General features: G+C 57.7%; 3 protein-coding genes across 5 annotated transcripts in view; all 3 read right to left on the bottom strand.

Moving 5' to 3' along the window:
* Positions 1-2,449: 2,449 nt before the first annotated feature.
* On the bottom strand, positions 2,450-8,005 carry JOSD2 (Josephin domain containing 2). 3 transcript variants are annotated; one of them, XM_049900568.1, is made up of 5 exons: positions 7,811-7,996; positions 7,035-7,194; positions 4,732-4,857; positions 3,044-3,238; positions 2,626-2,933 (listed from the first exon to the last, which is right to left on the bottom strand). In XM_049900568.1, exons 2-5 carry the CDS (start codon positions 7,178-7,180, stop codon positions 2,834-2,836), a joined length of 567 nt encoding a protein of 188 aa, XP_049756525.1. In that variant the 5' UTR covers positions 7,181-7,194; positions 7,811-7,996; the 3' UTR covers positions 2,626-2,833. The 3 variants fall into 3 exon arrangements, with proteins under 3 accessions (XP_049756526.1, XP_049756525.1, XP_049756524.1); XM_049900567.1 differs by having other exon boundaries at positions 7,853-7,995; XM_049900569.1 differs by lacking the exon at positions 4,732-4,857 and having other exon boundaries at positions 2,450-2,933; positions 7,853-8,005.
* Positions 8,006-8,489: 484 nt separating this feature from the next.
* ASPDH (aspartate dehydrogenase domain containing) lies at positions 8,490-10,808 on the bottom strand. Its single transcript, XM_049901443.1, has 7 exons — positions 10,754-10,808; positions 10,224-10,368; positions 9,934-10,018; positions 9,682-9,831; positions 9,386-9,606; positions 9,141-9,295; positions 8,490-8,533 (listed from the first exon to the last, which is right to left on the bottom strand). Exons 1-7 carry the CDS (start codon positions 10,806-10,808, stop codon positions 8,490-8,492), a joined length of 855 nt encoding a protein of 284 aa, XP_049757400.1.
* A 3,047-nt stretch (positions 10,809-13,855) lies between these two features.
* The window catches only part of LRRC4B (leucine rich repeat containing 4B), a 55,412-nt gene continuing 51,062 nt past the window's right edge, over positions 13,856-18,205 (bottom strand). The window contains exon 4 of the mRNA XM_049900599.1: positions 13,856-16,045. Within this exon, the coding sequence (XP_049756556.1) occupies positions 14,213-16,045 (1,833 nt within the window). The 3' untranslated portion in view covers positions 13,856-14,212. The remainder of the gene's footprint in view (positions 16,046-18,205) is intronic.

Here is an 18,205-nt window from a genome sequence, read left to right as displayed (position 1 = left end):
CAGAGAGCTGGGGAGAAGAGAGACCGACACACACAAAAAGAAGGTCAAGCAGAGACAGGCAGAGAGCAAGAGACAGAGACAGATGAGGAAGACAGGAAGAGAGAGACACAGCAACACAGACAGAAAGAGACAAAGACAAAAGAGAGAGAGCAGGGGAGAGAGACAGAAAGAGACAAAGGGACTCAAACAGGGAGAGATGAAGAGAGAAATGGAGAGAGGAGGAGACAGAGAGAAGGAGAAACAGAAGGGGAGAGATAGACAAGGGGAAACAGATACAGAAAGAAAGGAAGAGAGAGAGGGGAGAAGAAGAAACAGAAATAGAGAGATGGGGAGTTGAGAGACAGAGACACAAAGAGAAGGTCAAGGAGAGACAGAGAGAGGTGGAAAGACAGAAAGAGATGGCGATACAGGAGGGGAGAGACGAAGAGACAGAGAAAGAGATGGAGAGCCAGGGAGACAGAGAGAGAAACACACAGAGACAGAAACAGGAGAGACCGCTGAGCGGGCGGGGCGGCGGGGAAGTCGAGGCCGGAGCCCGGCCGCTCTCACCTGGCGTCGGCGGCGGCCGTTCCCCGGGCTTGGCCCGGCGATTTAAGGGGCACCCCGGGGGCGGGGCCGTCCTCCCCCACCGCCTTATCAGGCCAGATCCCAGCTCCAGGAGCTAAATCGGGCCTCAGCTGTCGGCATTGGGGGGCGCGGGGACAGCTGTCATACAGCATCCACCCCCACCCCCGCACCTGCCCCGTGACTGCAAGCCCTTCCTCCACCCCTCCTTGGACGCCAAGAGGCCCCTGAGCTTTTGCCTGGGGTACCCCTCAACAATGGGCAGCCCTGGGTCCCGCCCGCAGGGTGCCTCCGGGCAGGAGGCAGCCCTCTGAGTCCCGTGTTGCTTCCCTGAGAAGTGGGGACCCCGGAGAAGTTGCTCCCCTAAAAAGTGGAAGGGGCAGCGTGATTGGACGGGACATCCTGCAAACAGTAAGCTCTCAATCAGTGTCCAGGCCAGCACATCAAGAAGCCAGGAGCAGGAGGGGAAGGGCCCCTGCCCCCAGCACCCATGACGAGCCTCACCCCCTCAACCCGACCATATTTGGCCAGAGCCGAGGTTGCATCTGGGGAGATCACACAGCCCTGCCACTCAGCCCGAGAATAGAAACACTCAGGAGGCCCGCCAGGTTGTCTGGGACCAGAGATGGGACCGAGGACAGACACCAAGGGGGGGCCAAGAGGGAGGCAGAGCCACTCAGAAGGTGAGAGGCAGAGAGAGACCTAGAAAAATGGAGAAAGACACACAGAGAAAAAGAGACAGATTGAGTCAGACAGCAAGAGAGACTGAGACAGAGAGGGTGGTGGAGGCTGAGAGATATAAGGAGAGAAATAGAGACAAAGAGAGACACAGAGATGAAGGCAAAGGCACAGAGAGATAGAGGGAGACAGAGAGACTCACACAAAGAGAGACAAAGGGAGAGACAGGGTTAGAGAAAGAGACAGAGGGAGGCAGGCCACCAGGAAGAAAGCACAGGGTCTGGGCAGGACGGGGCACAAGGGTCGCCCTGGGAGTCGGGGTGCCTGGGCCCCAGTGGACTTTTCCTCTTGTGCTGTGTTTGGCTTGTTACTTTTCTACCTGCCCTCTGACCTTCGACATCTTGGAGACCAGAGCCTCACACCCCGTGTCTGACGCCCAGGCTTTTATGAGGTGTCCTGTGGCCGTGGTTGCTCCACCCTGTTCCAGAGTCAGGGCTGAGCTTGTGTCTTTCTTGTCCTTGGATGAATTGTCTGCCTGGGTGGAGTCCAGCCTGAGGCTGAGTGGTAGAGGTATACCCATACCGGGTACCCCCTGCCTCTCACCCCCCACAGCCTCTCCATCACCTTGGGGTGACAGCCCCCTCAACTCCTGACTCCATCTCCTGGGTCCCCACTCCTCGATGTCCCCTCCTCTACATCCCCACCGAGCACAGCATCCCCCCAAACTCCTCCTTCCAGGTTCTCAGTGCATGGGGTGACCCCACTGTCCCTCCCTTTACCCCTCTACCCAGTCACAGGGCCAAACTCCTGGTATCCTCTTCTCTCCCTCCCCACCCCCCAGAGTCCCCCAGGCCCAGTCATGTCCTCTCACTCTTCCTAGTCACCTCCTCTTTGTCACCCCGTCCTCAACCTCAGGACCCTCCCCCCAGCCTCCCGGCCTCCGGTCTCCCCCTCCAGTCCATCCCCACAGGGCCCCAGAGGGGTCTTCCTATACCCAGAGCTGACCTACCCTGCCTGCTCATAGCCTCCCTTCCCCACTGCCTGCTCCCATCAGCCTTCGGCCTGGTGCTCAGCTCACTCGAGGCCCTGCCTGCTCTGGTTCCTGGCCAGGATTCTCCCTCATCTCTTATCACCTCCTCAAACAACTGTGACAAATATATGTGCCTTAAATGCCCCAGGCCTCGTTCCCAGTGATCTCTAGTTCCGGAAAGGGCCTCCCCCCACTCTTCATCGTCTAATGTTGTTGTTGGGTGCTTTAGAGTCCGTTCCAACTTATAGTGACCCCATGAGACAGAGGAGAACTGTCCCACAGGGTTTTCTTGGCTGTAATCTTTACGGAAGGAGCCCTAGTGGCACAATGGTTAATGGCTCAGCTGCTAACCAAAAGTCAGACACAGGCAGGCTGAGAGCAAATCAGCAGGTTTACTGAGGCAGCAGCAGCACTGGGGGGCAAGGGCATGGGGAAGGGGTTGGTCTCCAAGGGGTCCAGGGAGCGGGGGCCTGGCCCTCCCCTGGCACAGGCAGCCAACATGGACCACACCAGGCAGGCAGCAGATGAGCCCCAAGGTGGCTGTGGTCCTCCTCCGTGGGGTCAGTCTGTCTGCAGCCAGCAGCCCTTTTCCTCCACCTCTTTGGTCACCACCAGCAGCACCTCACACAGGCCCTGGGCCAGTGCAGCTGCCAGGAAGGCCCTGTGTGGGAGGAAGGGGGAGGCTGAGGCATGGGAGCCTGGTGGTCCCTTCTGGGACATGGAGTTCAAACGCCCAGGCATGACCTCACAGTCACTGCTGCCCTGGCTTACCTGACGCCGTCCTCGTCCCCGAGGACCTCGGGTGCCCGCAGCTTGGAGTCCAAGTTATAGTAGATGCCGTCCACCTGGCGCAGGGCCACCCAGTGCCGCCGGCGCAGTGGCAGGGACAGCAGTCCCAGCGACACGGGCGAGGGCAGGTTCAGGATCAGCCCCAGCACCTGGGGCAGGGCCAGCTGGGACAGGGGCCTGTGTCGGGGGGAGGACACAATGGTTCCCAGTGTGTATCCACTGGTCAAATGTTACTGAGAGTGTGAGTCCCAGGTGGGTGTGGGCAGGGGTGGCCTCCTGAGCCCACCCAAGGACTTTCCTTAATCAACCCACACTTTCCTTTCATTCACCCACCCAACCAAACCTTCCACTCATCCATCCAACTTCCATCCACTCAACCAAACCTTCTACCCATCCAGTCAACCTCTATCTACTCTTTACACAGTCACCACTGATCTATGTGTTATCCACCATCCATCTATCCACCCATTTACCCAACCACCCAGCCGTCTGTCCAAACCTCCCATCAACCACCTAAGAACCATTCACTATCCAACTACCCTTCTACTATCCATACCCATTCATCCATCCATCTACCCACCCAAACACCAGCCAGACAGCCACCTACCTAACAACATATCCACCCAACTCCTCATCCATTCTCTACCCATCCACCATCAACCTATCCATTATTGATTCACTATGGAAACCCTGGTGGCGTAGTGGTTAAGAGCTATGGCTGCTAACCAAAAGGTTGGCAGTTCGAATCCACCAGCTGCTCCCTGGAAACCCTATGGGGCAATTCTACTCGTCCTATAGGGTTGCTATGAGTCAGAATTGGCTCAGCGGCAATGGTATTTTTTTGGTTTTTACCTAGCCCGTGTGGTGCAGTGGTTAAGAGGTTGGCTGCTAATCAAAAGGTTGGCATGTTTGAATCCACCAGCTGCTCCTTGGAAACCCTATGGGGCAGCTCTACTCTGTCCTGTGGGGTTGCTATGAGTCAGAATCGACTTGATGGCAACAGGTTTGGTTTTTGGGTTTACCTACCAACAAAGGAGCCTTGGTAGTACAGTGGTTAAAGAGCTTGGCTGCTAACTGAAAGGTTAGTGGTTTGTAAGCCATTAGCCACTCTGCAGGAGAAAATGTGGCAGTCTGCTTTCATAAAGTTTACAGCTTTGGAAGCCCTATGAGGTGGTTCTACTCTGTCCTATAGGGTCTCTATGAGTTGGAATTAACTCGACAGCAACTTTTTTTTTTTTTTTAACCTACCAAGAATCTATCCTTTATCACTCAACCACCCCATTCACCCACCCACACGTCCACCCAACATCCATCCATCCATCCATCCATCCATCCAACTACTCAACTACCTATTTTCTCTCCACACCCACCAATTATTACTCAGTCACCCATCATCTATTCATGCACTTCATAACCCAACCACCCATTCATTTATTCACCCAATTACCATCAATCTAATCATCATTCATTCATCAACTCATCCCATTGACCATTTAGTCACCCCCCTCTTCTACCCATCTACCAACCATCCATCCACCATCTACCATCTACCCTTCCTTCCTCCTATCCACCCATGCCCTCAGCCACCCTCTTCCCTGCTTTATTTCCCATTTACTAAGTGGCCCTCTGTGCCCGGCCCAGCTCCCATGATGCAGCGCTCTGGGTCCTACCTCCTTCTGTCCCACCACACAGCGGCCAGGCCCAGCCCCTGTAGGGCAGCCATAATCACATTGACATCATAGTTGCCGGTGCCCAGGAGGCTGCGATGGGGGTTCAGCCGGGAGTCTGGTGCCAACCTGTTTGGGGGTGGTCAGTGCCTGAGTTGGGGAGTCCCTGGAAAGGGCTCACCCTCCCTACAAAGCAGGAGAGTCAACCCAACCTTTGGACTGTTTCCTCTCTTCAACCCCCACAACTCGTCAGCCCCTAGGCCCTGTCCCTCCTGCCTGGTGACTCTCTCTGCCATGTTCCCAAGGCCTCAGCTCGGGCTTTGTCTTCTCCCATCTGAACCCTCACCCCAACCTCTTCCCTGGCCTCCAGTCTCTCCCTCCAGTCCATCTCCTACATGGCCCTGCAGGGCTCTTTCTACACTCAGAGCTGGCCCTCCCTCTCCCCTGCTCACAGCCCTCCCTGGCTCCCTAGTACCTTCAGGATGAACTCTCAGCCCCTCAACTTGGCATTCGAGGCCCTGCACACCGCTTAGCCTCAGCCTCGCCCCACCCCTTCCCAGCCACCTGTTCCCCAACCCCATCACCAATGTTCCAGCCTCTCAGCCTTCCCTCCAGCTGTTCTCCCAGCCCGGGAGGCCCAGCCTGTCACCACTTGTTTCTGGGCCCCGCATCCTCTGAACAACAGTCCCTCTGTTCTCTATCTGCACCCTCAGTGGATAGGGCAGGGGAGGGACAGAGTAGGGGAAAGTCTAAGGATTATTTTCCTGTGTCTCTGTTTCCCTTCCCAGATCGAGGGCTCCCGCAGGGTCAGACTCTGTCTGATTCACTTCTGGGCCTCCAGCATAGTCTTAGCATGAAAGAGCTGATTAATCCCTGATTTGGATGATGGAGGAGCTGAATACATTGTATAAGAACCAGTCTGAGGGCTGGGACTCAACCTGAAGACACTGGGAGGTCTGGGAGAAAGACTATTCTGGCACCTTATGGGGGACAGGCTGGGAGGCTAGGGTGTGATTACAGGCTGGAGAGATCAGGGCCCGAGTTGGGGCTGGTGCTGCAGGGACAGAGAGGAGGGGAAGAGCAGAAGGTAAAGCAGTAATAAAGCAATGATGTGTGAAATCTTGAACAGTGAGGAGAACCATGCCAGGCTGCAGAAAGGAGGAAGCTATGCCAGCAGGAAAGAATAGCTTGTGCAAAGGCCCCGTGGTGGCTCAGTGGGTAAGTGCCTGGCTGCTAACTCACTAGCAGCTTCATAGGAGAAAGATGTGACAGTCTGCTTCCATAAAGATTACAGCCTAGTAAACCCTATAGGGCAGTTCCATTGACTTAATGGCAATGGGTATACCTGTGGTAAAGGAGTCCTGGTGATGCAGTGCTTAAGTACTCAGCTGCTAACCAAAAGCTTGGCAGTTGGAACCCACCAGTTGCTCCATGGCAGAAAGATGTGGCAATCTGCTTCTGTAAAGATTACAGCCTAGGAAACCCTATGGGGCAGTTGGAATCAACCTGAAGGCAATGGTTTTGTATACTTGTGGTTACAGTCCCATTCAGGAATAGGTTTACTTTCTTATGTCAATGAGGCAGTAGGGTGTATCATAAATTAACCTTTTTTGAGATATAAGAGAGCAGATTAAGCAAGCAAGCACAAACAGAGGGGAAGATACATGCCACATGATCACCAGGGAACCAAGGAACAGAAGCTAAAAAGAGATAAGGACTTTCTCCCAGGGCAGAGAGAGAGAGCCTTCCCTTAAAGCCAGAGCCCTGAATTTGGATTTCCAGCCCTCCTAAACTGTGAGAAAATAAATTTCTGTTTGTTAAAGCCACCCACTTGTGATGTTTCTGTTACAACAGCGCTAGGTAACTAAGACAAGCAGTTTGAGTTGAGGGGTGCAGTGAGAGACAAAGCTTTAGAGCTGGGTAGGGACTAGAGCACACAGGCCTTGGATCTCAGGCTGTGGGGCTGGGCTTTGTTCCAGGGTTACTGGCGAGCCATGGGAGGGATGTGAGCAGGGTCAGCTCTGGGGTCAAACGCAGGACAAACTAGAAGGGAAAGACTGGAAACTGGAAGCCCAGCAAGGAGGCTGGGACAAGGGTCCAGATGAGAGAGGGTGAGGCCTGACCTGGGACTGAGGCCATGGGGGCAGAGAGGAACAGGAGGAACATCTCCACCAGCCCAGGTGGGGTGAGCAGGACAGAAAGCCCCCCTGGCTCTGCCCTGCCTCCCTGTGAGACCCAGGCGAGTGGCATTGCCTCTCTGAGCCCTGTGTCTCCAGGTGCCAGCAGTTCGGGTGGGTGACAGTCACCTCTTGCAGATCTCATCGGCAGCCTCCTGGCTGAAGAGCTGCTGCTGCAGGACGTTGTTGAGGGCGTGGACGGCACACAGCTCCAGGCGCTGCCGCTCGTGGTACACGGAGGGCTGGCTCTGCCGGGCTCCTGGGGCCTGGGACATAACGTCCTTGGCTCCTGCGGTGGGGGGGCGGGGAGGAGTGGGACTCAGGGATTAGGATCTGGAGGCCCAGAGGCTGAGGCCCAACCTCCCAGCAGGCCCTTGGGGGCACCGCCATTGAGGTGGGGACTTGGGGGAGCCTGGGAGGACACTGGGCCCCGACCTGCTCCGTAGGCACAGAGGTATCTCCATTCCCTGCCCCTAAAAACAAGGTTCTCCTGTCCACCTAGCAACAGGGGACCCCCCCACCACATCCATAAGTAAAAGGGTCCCTATATTGGTCACCTAGCAACAGAGAAACGCCCCCCGTCCCTAAGTAACAGAACCCCTCCCTGGTTGCTTAGCAACAGAGGACCTCCACCCCCACCTCACTAGGTAACCAAGTCTCTATTCTGGTTATCTAGCAATAGAGGACTCCTCCTTCGCTGTCTCTAGGTAACAGGGTCTCTTCTGGTCGCCTAGCGACAGAAGACTCCCCCTCCCCTGTCACTAAACAACAAGGTTTTCTCCTGTCACCTGGCAACAGGGCCCACTAGCTAGTCACTAAGCAACAGGGTCCCCTCCTAGTATCACCTGGTAACCAAGCCCCTTCCCCGTACATCAAGCAGTAGAACCCCTTTCCCTGACCCGTACCCCAACCGCGGCGCTCGCCCGTTGCCTGGCAACGCCGCTCACCCCGCCTGCCTCTCCTTTCCCCCGAGCCAGGGGCTCCCGCATCCCCCTGGGCGGTGGCTCTGTGTTCCGAATGCTGGGCGGGCAGCGCGGCGCTGACTGGGCCGGCCGGACGGACTACAGCTCCCGGCGGCCCCCGCGTGCCGGACTACGACTCCCGGTGGCTCCCGCGGAAGCGCAGGCTGCGTACGGAACGACCGGGCCGCGTGGACAGTCACAGCTAAATAAGGTGGGACTACAACTTCCGTCGGCCTCTGCGGCGAACCCGGAAATACACCTCTTAGAGGCCCACCCCCTCGCGCAGTGTGGGTACTACTGCGCCCCCGGCTTCCCAGAGGATTCTGGGAAATGTAGTGCGTAAGCTCTCGCGATAGCTGCTTGGCTTATTGGCCCCCCCCCAGCCCCGCCCCCCCTTGTGCCAGTCTCTCGCTTGGCGTCACGTACGGTGTGCAGAGGCAGCGTGACGTCACAGGAGGGAAACTAGAGCCCAGAGAGACACCCGGACTCTGCAGGGGGAGGAGCCACCGATCTTTACTGAGACAGGAGGGAGATCTGGGGAAACTGAGGCCAGGCGAGGCGTGGGACGGCGGTGGGGGGGGTAAATGATATGCGGATGTTCTCTCGGGAGTGAAGAAGCTTCTCAGCAGAGATGGATCCCTGGCTTGGAGGGGAGCTGGCAGCAGCCTGCAGGGGAGAGGCGGAGAATTAAAGACTGGGACAGAGAGAGAGACAGAGATAGATATAAGGAGCATCCCAGCAGGGTTGGGGGGAGAAGTCCCAGAGAGAGGGGGACAGAGACCCAGAGAGAGGAGGACAGGGACCCAGAGAGAGGGGGACAGGGATCCAGAGAGAGAGGGATATAGAGACCCCAAAAAAGGACGGATATTTAGAGAGGAAGAGAGACCTAGAGGGAGGGGATGGAGACCTAGAGGAAGGGGATGGAGACCCAGAGAGAGGGGGACAGGGACCCAGGGAGAGTGGGTACAGAGATGCCGCGGTGGGGGGGGGGCCGAGGGAGACAGAGACCCAAAGAAAGGTGGTTAGATACTCAGAGGGGAACAAAGACCTAGATGGAGGGGAACAGAGATCCAGAAGAGAGACATGGACAGAGAGAGAGATATGAAGTTTCAAAGACTTGTAGGGGAGACAGTTAAGGAGCCTCAAATACAGACCAACCAGAAGGGACAGAATCAGAACCAGGCAGAGCCTGAAACCCACACTCTGTGGAACACAGGTGCCCAGGCCTCAGGGCAGGAGGGGCCCCTGACACTGGGGAGGGGCACAGCCGCACCCAGGAGGCTGCGCCAGAAGGCGGTGACCGTGGCAGAGCCGGTGACAGCGCCTGGCTCAGCAGGGTTCTCTCTGCGGGTGTGCACGACAAAGCTGCGGCCTGCTGGGCCCGGGGGTCCGCTTAGTTCCACATCCACCACGTGCATATCCGGGAGGCTGGGGCGGGCAGGGTGGTTAGTTGGGCTGGCTAGGCCTCGGCTCGCGCCATCCCCTCCTCGGCTCGGCTCGGCTGGGCTCTGGGCTCACCTGAGGTCAGCCACCAGCACCCCGATGACGCGGTCGAAGCCCAGGCTGGGGGCAGCCAGGGCAGCAGCTGCCATGGTGTTTGAGTTGCGGGGGGCCCAGGGGCACAGGCCTCGGACAGGTCCCTGGTAGAGCACCGTTCGGGGCCCAGTCCTGGGGGCTGCGGCCAGGGGCCCCTCTAGCCGGAAGCCATCGGGGTGTGTGGCCATGGTGACGCGGAGGCTCTGGAAGCAAGACCTGGGGTCAGGGGGCCTCTGCAGGCCCCCTCCCAGTTCCCAGGGAGCCCTATAGGCCCTCACCTGAAGGCCCCCTGCCTTGTCCAATCTGGTGATGTCCTCAGAGCCCCACAGGGCCCCCCGGGCGACAAACACGGCATGGCCCCAGCGATGGGAGGCCTCCTGGAGCCGCTGCTCTGTGGCCTGGTCAGCCAGGGCTGAGGGGGACCCCACCTGGGGATGCATGAATGGGGGAGGGGCTGAGGTCAGGGCGTGTGGATGAGGTGGGGTTGAGGCTGAAGGGACAAGGTCCTGGGGTCACAAGGAGGGGCTTACCAGCAGATTCGCGTGGCGCAGGATGTGTGCCCCAGAATCATGGATTATTTTGGGGTGGGCCACTTCCACCACCACATCAGGGTGCCTGGAAGAGGGGAGAGATGGGAGAGGGTATGGGAGAGGGCTTGGCCCCCTGCCTCCCAATTCCTTCACAGGCCGTATGCGCCTGTCTCCTTTTACGTGTGGGTGAACTGAGACCCAGAGAGGCTAAGGGTTTTGTCTGAGATACAGCAGCTGAGAGCAAAGCAAAATCTTTCAGGAGCCCTTCTGGACCTGACGAGGTCACTGACCTCTCCCTGAGGGCAGCAAGATCCTGGAGCTGCAGAGAGGGGGGCACAGTCCCTGCCATTCGTCCTTGGTCCCGATTCCAGACAAACACAAGTTCTAGGCCCAGTTCTGGCCCCTGAGCCAGCAGGTGTGAGACGAGAGACTGTCCTGGGGGAGAGGTGGGGGAGAGGGCTAGAACCTGTGAGAGGGGGACAGAGGCCCAGAGAGAGGGGGGATAGAGACCTAGAGAGAGAGGGACAGAGACGGGGGGGGGCAGAGATCCACAGAGAGATGGGGGGCAGGGTGGGGGGGGCAGAGACCCAGAGAGAGGGAGACAGAGACCCAGAGAAAGAGGGGGATGGAGATCCAGAGATGGGGGGACAGAGACCCAGAGAGAAGGGGACGGAGACCTAGAGAAAGGGGGGCATGGAGACCCAGAGAGAAGGGGATGGAGACCCAGCGGGCACAGATAAAGACACAGGAGGAGGGGGGACAGGGACTTGGCCTTAAGTAAGAGGTCTGGAGAAGGAGGCCCAAGATGCTCAGGACTCACCGAGGCGTCCGTAGCCCACCACCCCCACCCTCCAGGGGGCTCTGTCGAGGGCCATGCCTGGACCTGACAGCAAATGTCCGAGCTCCAGCTGCTTCTCCCTGTCCCCCCGCCCCCAGCCACCACACACAGGAGGCCTGGGCAGTGGTGACCTTTGGACATTTGGCCCTTGGGCCTCTCTGGAAACTTCCACTGAGCTGGGGGAGTGGGTTTGCTGGAATGAGGGTGGGTGAGGGTACTTCCCTTCCCTCTGAGGTGCCCTGAGTGTGCTGGTTTGAGACTCAGGGGCCCCGCATGGCCCCCACTCTATCCGGGCCACCTTCCTGCCTTGCACCCTCCTCCCTTCTTGCTGTTGTGGAAAATTTCCTCTGCAGTCCCCCGCCCCCTTCGGGCCGGCCAGGTTGCCATGGAAACTGCATCCTGCTTGGGGTGGGGGTTGAGAGTGCTGGGAGGGAGCGGGAGGAGCTGGGAATAGGGGACTCTGGACTCTCAGCTTGGTCCTCTTTCTGGGTCTCTCCCTCCGCCTTGGCACCAGTGTGCTTCTTGTCCATAAAAAAAGAAAAGAACAAAAAGCTCTGAACCCGTTACTGCCGAGTGGATTCTGGCTCCCTGCGACTCCCTGTGCGGACCCCTTGTCCCTCCCTGCGGTTCTCTCTGAGTCTCCACCGCGGGGCTCTCTCTTCTTTGTCTCTCTGTCTCCAGCCCTCCCTGCCCCTGCTACGTCTCCTCCTGGCCTGGTCTGTTGCAGTTCTGTCCCCAGCCTGGACCCAGTCTGCCTCTTCTCCCCAACCCGCCTGGCTGGTCCGCCTAGCTGGTCCTCGGGTGGCCTCAGCCCCGCCAGCTCCTGCGTTTCCCCAACCTGCCCTAGCCATGCCCTTGCTCCAGTGGGCCCTAGTCGTGGCCCGGCCCCTCCTCGCATCCCCCAGCTCCCAGGCCTTACCCAGCACCTCCCTCCTTCCTCTCATTGTCCTTCAGTTCACCTTGACTTTTCACCTTTCGCTCTCCCGCGCCAAGATGCGATCAGCCACACCCCCCCTTACATCCTCACTACCATGCCCTTCCCTCCCCGCCCAACTCCAGGGGCCAAAGAGATGGCCCGAGGCCTGGAGAGTTCCTGAGTGGCCCCCAGAACGCGCCCTGCCCGGCTACTGCGCCTCTGGGGTGCCTGGCACAGAAATGGCGGAGGCTGAGGCAGCCCCGAGCCCTGCCCCCAACTACCACCTGGTACCCGCTGCAGTGTTTCCATGGCAACCAGGATCCGCGCTGAAAGGGACCAAGAGGAAAAGGGAGCATGAAAGGGAGGCTGGGGGCCTGGGGACGCCCAGAGTCCTAAGTTGACAGGTGGTAGTGGCGGAAGCAGATAGTTGCAAACTGATAGGGCCTGAGACCCCAGACACCTCGCCGCCTGGGGAGGCTGGCGGGGGTGGGGGGGGGCCTGATAAGAGGAGAATGTGCCTTAAGAGCCCCAGTGGGGTGAGACAAGATGCTACAGGGGCAGGAACAGTCAGGGGAGAGGTGCCGGCAGGCCTCCTCAGGCCTCCCCAATTAAGCCCTTTCTGCCCATCGCCCCGCCCCCCCATGGTCGTCACTTGACCTGGGCTGGTGTTCCACGGTGTCTGCCCACGTGAGGGGAGCAGGGGGGCCTGGAAGGGGTGCCTCCCTCTTGTGGTATGCAGCTGTCAGGCCCCCTCAGGCTCTGCTCACCCCTCTGTCCTCACCTATCTAGACAGGCAGCTGTCTCTCTCCTCTGTCTCTGTCTCTCTCGGCTGAGACGTGGGTGCCTGGGTCTCCCCTAGACATCACGCACTCCCTCTGCCCAGCAGCTGCCCCTGGCAGAGGGCTCTGTCCCTTCTAGGCAGCGGTGTCCCCTCTCCCTGTCCCCTCTGCTCCCCAGGCCTGGACAGAGTCCTTCCTGCCACTTCACTAAAAAACAAGGAACAAACAGCTTCCCTCATGCTCCTGGGGCCTTGGCTACAGCCGGTACACTCCCCGTTCCCCCCTCCCCCAGTCACGCCACCCTCCCCCCCCCCCCACACAACCCTCTTTCTACTGCAGCAGTGTCTTGAGTGGCTTTGGGGTCGAGACCAGCACATCCTGGTTCAGGCCCCCTCAGTTTCCTCTGCTGTGAAGTGAAAACCAAAATAACTAATCCTGTTGCCATGGAGTGATTCCAATTCATGGCAACCCATGTGTTACAGAGTAGAACTGCCCATAAGGTTTTCTTGGTTGTAATCTTTACAAAGCCCTGGTGACCCAGTGGTTAAGCACTCGGCTGCTAACCAAAAGGTTGACAATTTGAACCCACCAGCAGCTCCGAGGGAGAAAAGACCTGGTGATCTGCTCCCATAAAGATCACAGTCTAGGAAACCCTATGGAGCAGTTCTTATCTGTCTTATAGGGTCGAAATGAGTCGGAACGACGGCATGCAACAACAATCTTTATGGAATCTGACCACCAGTCTTTTCTCCGCAGTACCAATGGGTGGGTTCGAACAGCCAACCTTCTGGTTAGTAGCTAAGTGCAAACCATTTGAGCCACCCAGGGACCTCTGGGAAGTGAGGAGGACATTACCAGTGTCACATGCAGGGGTGAGACTGAGACCCATCTGGGGCTTCAGGTCCCTCCTGGACGCCACAGACAGGGTGAAAGAAGGGGCCTTCTCGACCCGGGGGTACCAATCCCTGCCCACCTTCTGGACTGTGCTCCCTGGGACACTTGAGTTTTCTGGCCTTTCACCCCACCCCCACCTCACCTTCATTTTGTTCATAACCCCAAAAAATATATTTTTTTACTTTTTCCGTGTTTTTTTTTTTTTTTTTTTTTTTAAGTAATTACAGAGCAGGTAGTCGTTGACGCAAACCTCCCTTCAGTATCAAAAGAGTCTGTGGGGTGGGTTAGGGCACCGGCGAGGGCGAAGGGGTGGGACTGCCCCCCCTCAGCCAAGGAGGGCAGGTCTGGAGTGGAGCTTAGCGCTGGGAGACAGGGCCCAGGGTGTCAGGGAGGCTCGGACGACGCGTTCTGTCTCTTCAGTTTCCAGGGCAGAGGGGTGGGAGGGAGGGGCTGGCGTCAAACTGCAAAAAAAATGAACCATAAAAGGAGGGTAGTTGGCGGGGCGAGGGGATAGGACACCCCTCCAAAAAGCTCCTCTCTCCCCTGGAAGAAGGCGGAGGGCTGGGCAGGGTGGTCAGGAGAGCAAGGAGAAAAAACCCAGGGTTCTGGCCTTTCTCCTAAATTGTCGGTCACCGGGGACGCGCGGCTAGAAGGCCCACGGAGAACCCATTCCTGGAGGCGGCCCTGTCCTTGCCGCCTGGCCGCTGGGTGGAGTCCAGGAGCAGCTGGGGCTTACTGCCCGCCTTTCCGCACCTCCTCTGCGTGTCCGGGAGGGCGGGTGGGCGACACGGAAGGGGGTCCTGAGTCTGGCCCGTCCCCCGTGCCTGGGCGAAGGGTTCCTCGCGCCCGGCTTCAGATCTGCGTCTCTTGCACGTTCTCCTTGGAGCCGCTCTTGAACAGCAAAGGTTCGTGGATGGAGTTGAGGCCCGGTGGCCCCTTTCCCCCGCAGCCCCCGCCCCCGGGGTTGCTGCTGTAGTGCGCCTTGAAGGCTGCCGCCACGTAGTGGTGGTGGTTGAGGTGGTCGCGCTCTAGGGCGGGCAGGGCCAGGTGGCTGTCCCCGCCCACGCTGCTTCCGCCCGCCGCAGCGGCGGCTGCGGCCACGGACACGGCCGAGGCGGCGGGCAGCTCGTCCTCCACGTTGATGATCTCCACGGTGCGCGTGGGACCGTGGTGCTTATGGAGCTGGTGCTGCTTGCGCAGCTTGTAGAAGGCCACGAGCATCACCGCGGCCATGAAGGTGATGGCCACAAAGCAGCCAATGATGATCTTGGTGGTCTTCATGACGTCGTCCAGGTCCTTGAGGGCGTTCTCCGTCACGTCCGTGATGGGCACCGTGAACGCCTTCTCCGTGGGCCGCGAGGAGCGCGGAGCGGGCGCCGTGGTGGACGAGGCGGCGGCGCCCCCCGCGTCCCCGGGCCGGCCCCCGCCCCACGCTCCATCCGTCGTGGGCCCCGGCGGCTCCTTCTCTGTGCCGCGCGGCTGCAGCGACTCCTCGCCAGGCTGCGTCTCCAGGGTCTCCACGGTGACCGTGGTGAAGTAGGTGTAGCCGCCGCCGCCCCCGCCCCCGCCACCCCCGGGGCCGCCCCCCGCGCTGCCGCCGGCCGCCATGGGGTCCACGGCCGAGACGTTGAGAGTGGCCGAGGCAGTGGTGTTGCCGGCTGAGTTCGTCACCATGCACGTGTACTGGCCCGTGTCCTGCACGGTGACGTTGGTGAAGTTGAGCGTGCCGTCGTGCAACACCGAGATGCGCACGCGGTAGGAGCCGTGCGTCATGAGCGTGCCGTTGGGCGTCAGCCAGTTGACGGAGGTCATGGAGGTGCCGGTGCGGCACTTGAGCTCAGCCGCCATGCCCTCGGTCACGTTCAGGTCCGTGGGCGGCTCCACGATGACTGGCGCGTAGCACGTGAAGTGGGACTGGTCCAGTTCGCCGATGTAGCGCCCCTTGAGGCCGGCGGGCGCGTGGCAGCGCGCGCAGCATGTGGTGTTGCTGGGCACCGTCTCCTTGAGCCACCAGCTCAGCCAGAGCACATCGCAGTTGCAGTGCCAGGGGTTGTGGTTGAGGTGCACGCGCTCGAGGCGGTGCAGGGGCGTAAAGAGGTCGTGGGGCAGCGACATCAGGTTGTTGTGCGACAGGTTGAGCTCCTCCAGGGACTTGAGGTCATCGAAGGCATTGCGCTCGATGGTGGCCACCTGGGCGTGCATCAGCCACAGCTTGCGAAGGCTGGTGAGGCCCTGGAAGGAGCCCGGGCGGATCAGGTCCAGCCGGTTGCCCGACAGCTCGAGCTCCTCCAGGCGCACCAGGGCCGTCAGGTTGGGGATGTCCTTGAGGTTGCACATGCCCAGGTTGAGGTAGCGCAGGTTGACCAGGCCCTCAAAGGCTGCCTCCGAGATGTACTCCAGCCGCTTCAGCTCGCCCAGGTCGAGGCGCCGCAGCGAGGGCACGCGGTTGAAGGCGTAGGAGGGAATGCTCTCGATGGGGTTGTTGCGCAGCCAGAGCTCTCGAAGCTTGGACAGGTACTCGAAGGCCTGCGTGGGCACCGTCGTCAGCCGGTTGTCGAACAGCTCCAGCGTGTTTAGGCTGGGCAGCCCGTTGAAGGCACCCACCTCGATCTTACGAACCAGGTTCTTGCTCAGTTGTAGGATCTCCAGGTGCCGAAGGTGTTTGAATGTGTCTGTCCGGATCACCTGGGGGGAGGGGGGACACTGATCAGTGCTGCTAATACTGATAATAAGAATATCGACAAGTGTTGGTAACAATGCAGAGCAACCAGATTGCTCACACTCTACTGGTGGGGGTAAAGAATGTTACAATTTTGGAAAACAGTTTGATAGTTTCTTACAACCTCAAGCATGGAGCTGCCTTATGACTTGGCCATTTCACTCCTTGGTACTGACCCAAGAGATGCGAAAGCATATGTCCGTCTTTACCGTGGAACTACAGCCCCAACTACGAACAGCCCAAATGCCCATCAACGAGGGAATGGATGAACAATAGGGGGTACCTCCATACAACGGAATAAACTATTGGTACACTCAGTAGCCACAACAATGGGCTCAAACCTACTAATGATCATGAAGATGGCTCAGGACTGGGCACCAGTCTGTTATACCTAAGGCCACCATGAGTCGGAGATAACTGGACAGCAACTAACAACAACATTGATACATTCAACAACTTCGGTGAATCTCATGGACATTATGTTGAGCGAAAGAAGCCAGGCACAAAAGAGTACCTGCGATAGGGTTCCATTCATAAGATGGTTTAGAACAGCAGAGCTATGTGGTTACCTCTGAGTGTCTGTGTGATGCACAGGGAAGACTGGGAGGGGGCATGAAGGAACTTTCTGGAGTGATGGAAATGTTCTCTATTGGGATGGTGGTTACTGGCTATATACAACCATCCAAATCCCCAAACTGTACACTTAAAATGAGTGCCCTTTATTATATGTAAATTAAACCTCAATGCAAAAGATGAAGACTAGCAGTCCTAACAGCTAACATGTATTGAGCATGTCCTTAGTGCCAGACACAGTCCTGAGTGCTTTATGGGTAATAACTCCCTGCAAGATGGGTATTATCACAAATCCTTATTCAATCCCTGCTATCCTGAAATCCATAAAGCTCTGCAAACCAGAATATTCTTCCTCACTTTGGCACCAATCCCATTTGGTGGCAAAACCTAATCAGAACTCCTGTGAAGCTATTTAAAGCATTTACTGATCCCACTCATGTGACTATTCAAACATTTCACTCTAGAAATATTCCCATGTTTGATGAGGGTTGAACACCCTCCGGGGCGTTACAAACTATATGGTACATACTACCTCCGTAATATCGAAATCCACCATCCGTCCATCAGTTTGTCCTACTGTGGTGGCTTGCGTGTTGCTGTGATGCTGGAAGCTATGCTGCTGGGATTTCAAATACCAGCAGGGTCACCCATGATGGACAGGTTTCAGTGGAGCTTCTAGACTAAGACAGACTAGGAAGAAAGGCCTGGAGATCTACTTCCAGAAATCAGCCATTAGAAACCCTATGGATCACAACAGAACATTGTCCAACAGAGTGCTGGAAGATAAGCCGTCTAGGTTGGAAGGCACTCCAGATACACAGTGGCCGCAACAATGCACCTGAGCGCACCAGTGGTGGCGAAGACGGCGTGGTACCCATCAGTGTTTTGTTCTGGGTGAACATAGGGTCGCCATGACTGGGAGCGGACTGCACAGCAACTAACAACAGCAACTGTTGGGGAAAGAGGCCCAGAGAGCCAAAGTCGCTTGTCCAAGTTTACGCGGCAACTAACTGGCAGAACCTGGCTTTGAACTCAGCTCTGTCTGCTTCTAGAGCTAATGCTTTTAATCCCACAATGTTCTGTTCTGTTATACATGGTGTTGCCACGAGTTGGAGCCAACTCAATGCAACTAACAACAGCAGCAACATCAATATTGGAATGCCAAGCACACCTGGCCTCAAGTGTCTCATGGGAAGAAAGGAAGGATTATGCCTAATCTCCACCTTAGTGTGAGGAAACAGATACAGAGAGGTGCAATGACTTGCCCAAGCTCACACAGAGGGTGGGGCGGGGGAGAGACTTGGGATTTGGACTCAGGCTGTACAGAATCAAGACTCTGAATCCCTGAGCTTGGTTACTACCTCTTGGGGCTGGGGTTGGGAGACCCCAGAAGGGGCAGTGCTGGATGTGGGAGGCAGGATCTCATAGGCTCTTCCTTTTGTGATGACCATGCCTGTCATACTGAGGCGAAGAAGGCTACGCAGCCGCCGGCTCATATTTTTGAAGCCTAGTTAACGATGCAGGAATTCTTATGCTACAATATCCGCGGCCAT

Source organism: Elephas maximus, chromosome 11, assembly GCF_024166365.1.
Source record: "Elephas maximus indicus isolate mEleMax1 chromosome 11, mEleMax1 primary haplotype, whole genome shotgun sequence".
NCBI lineage: Eukaryota > Metazoa > Chordata > Mammalia > Proboscidea > Elephantidae > Elephas > Elephas maximus.
The sequence above is the reverse complement of the archived record's forward strand: the minus strand, read 5'-3'. Positions and strand labels throughout refer to the sequence as shown.

Coding starts and splice junctions, on each gene's coding strand:
- JOSD2 (XM_049900568.1), bottom strand. CDS start 7,180: ATGTCCCAGGCCCCAGGAGCCCGGCAGAGCCAGCCCTCCGTGTACCAC. Junction 4,858..7,034: donor GCCGATGAGATCTGCAAGAG/GTGACTGTCACC, acceptor ACCCCCAAACAG/GTTGGCACCAGACTCCCGGC. Junction 3,239..4,731: donor GTGTGGTGGGACAGAAGGAG/GTAGGACCCAGA, acceptor CCCCCGACACAG/GCCCCTGTCCCAGCTGGCCC.
- ASPDH (XM_049901443.1), bottom strand. CDS start 10,808: ATGGCCCTCGACAGAGCCCCCTGGAGGGTGGGGGTGGTGGGCTACGGA. Junction 9,296..9,385: donor GTGCTGGTGGCTGACCTCAG/GTGAGCCCAGAG, acceptor TGCCCGCCCCAG/CCTCCCGGATATGCACGTGG. Junction 8,534..9,140: donor CTTCTGGCGCAGCCTCCTGG/GTGCGGCTGTGC, acceptor TCTCCCCTGCAG/GCTGCTGCCAGCTCCCCTCC.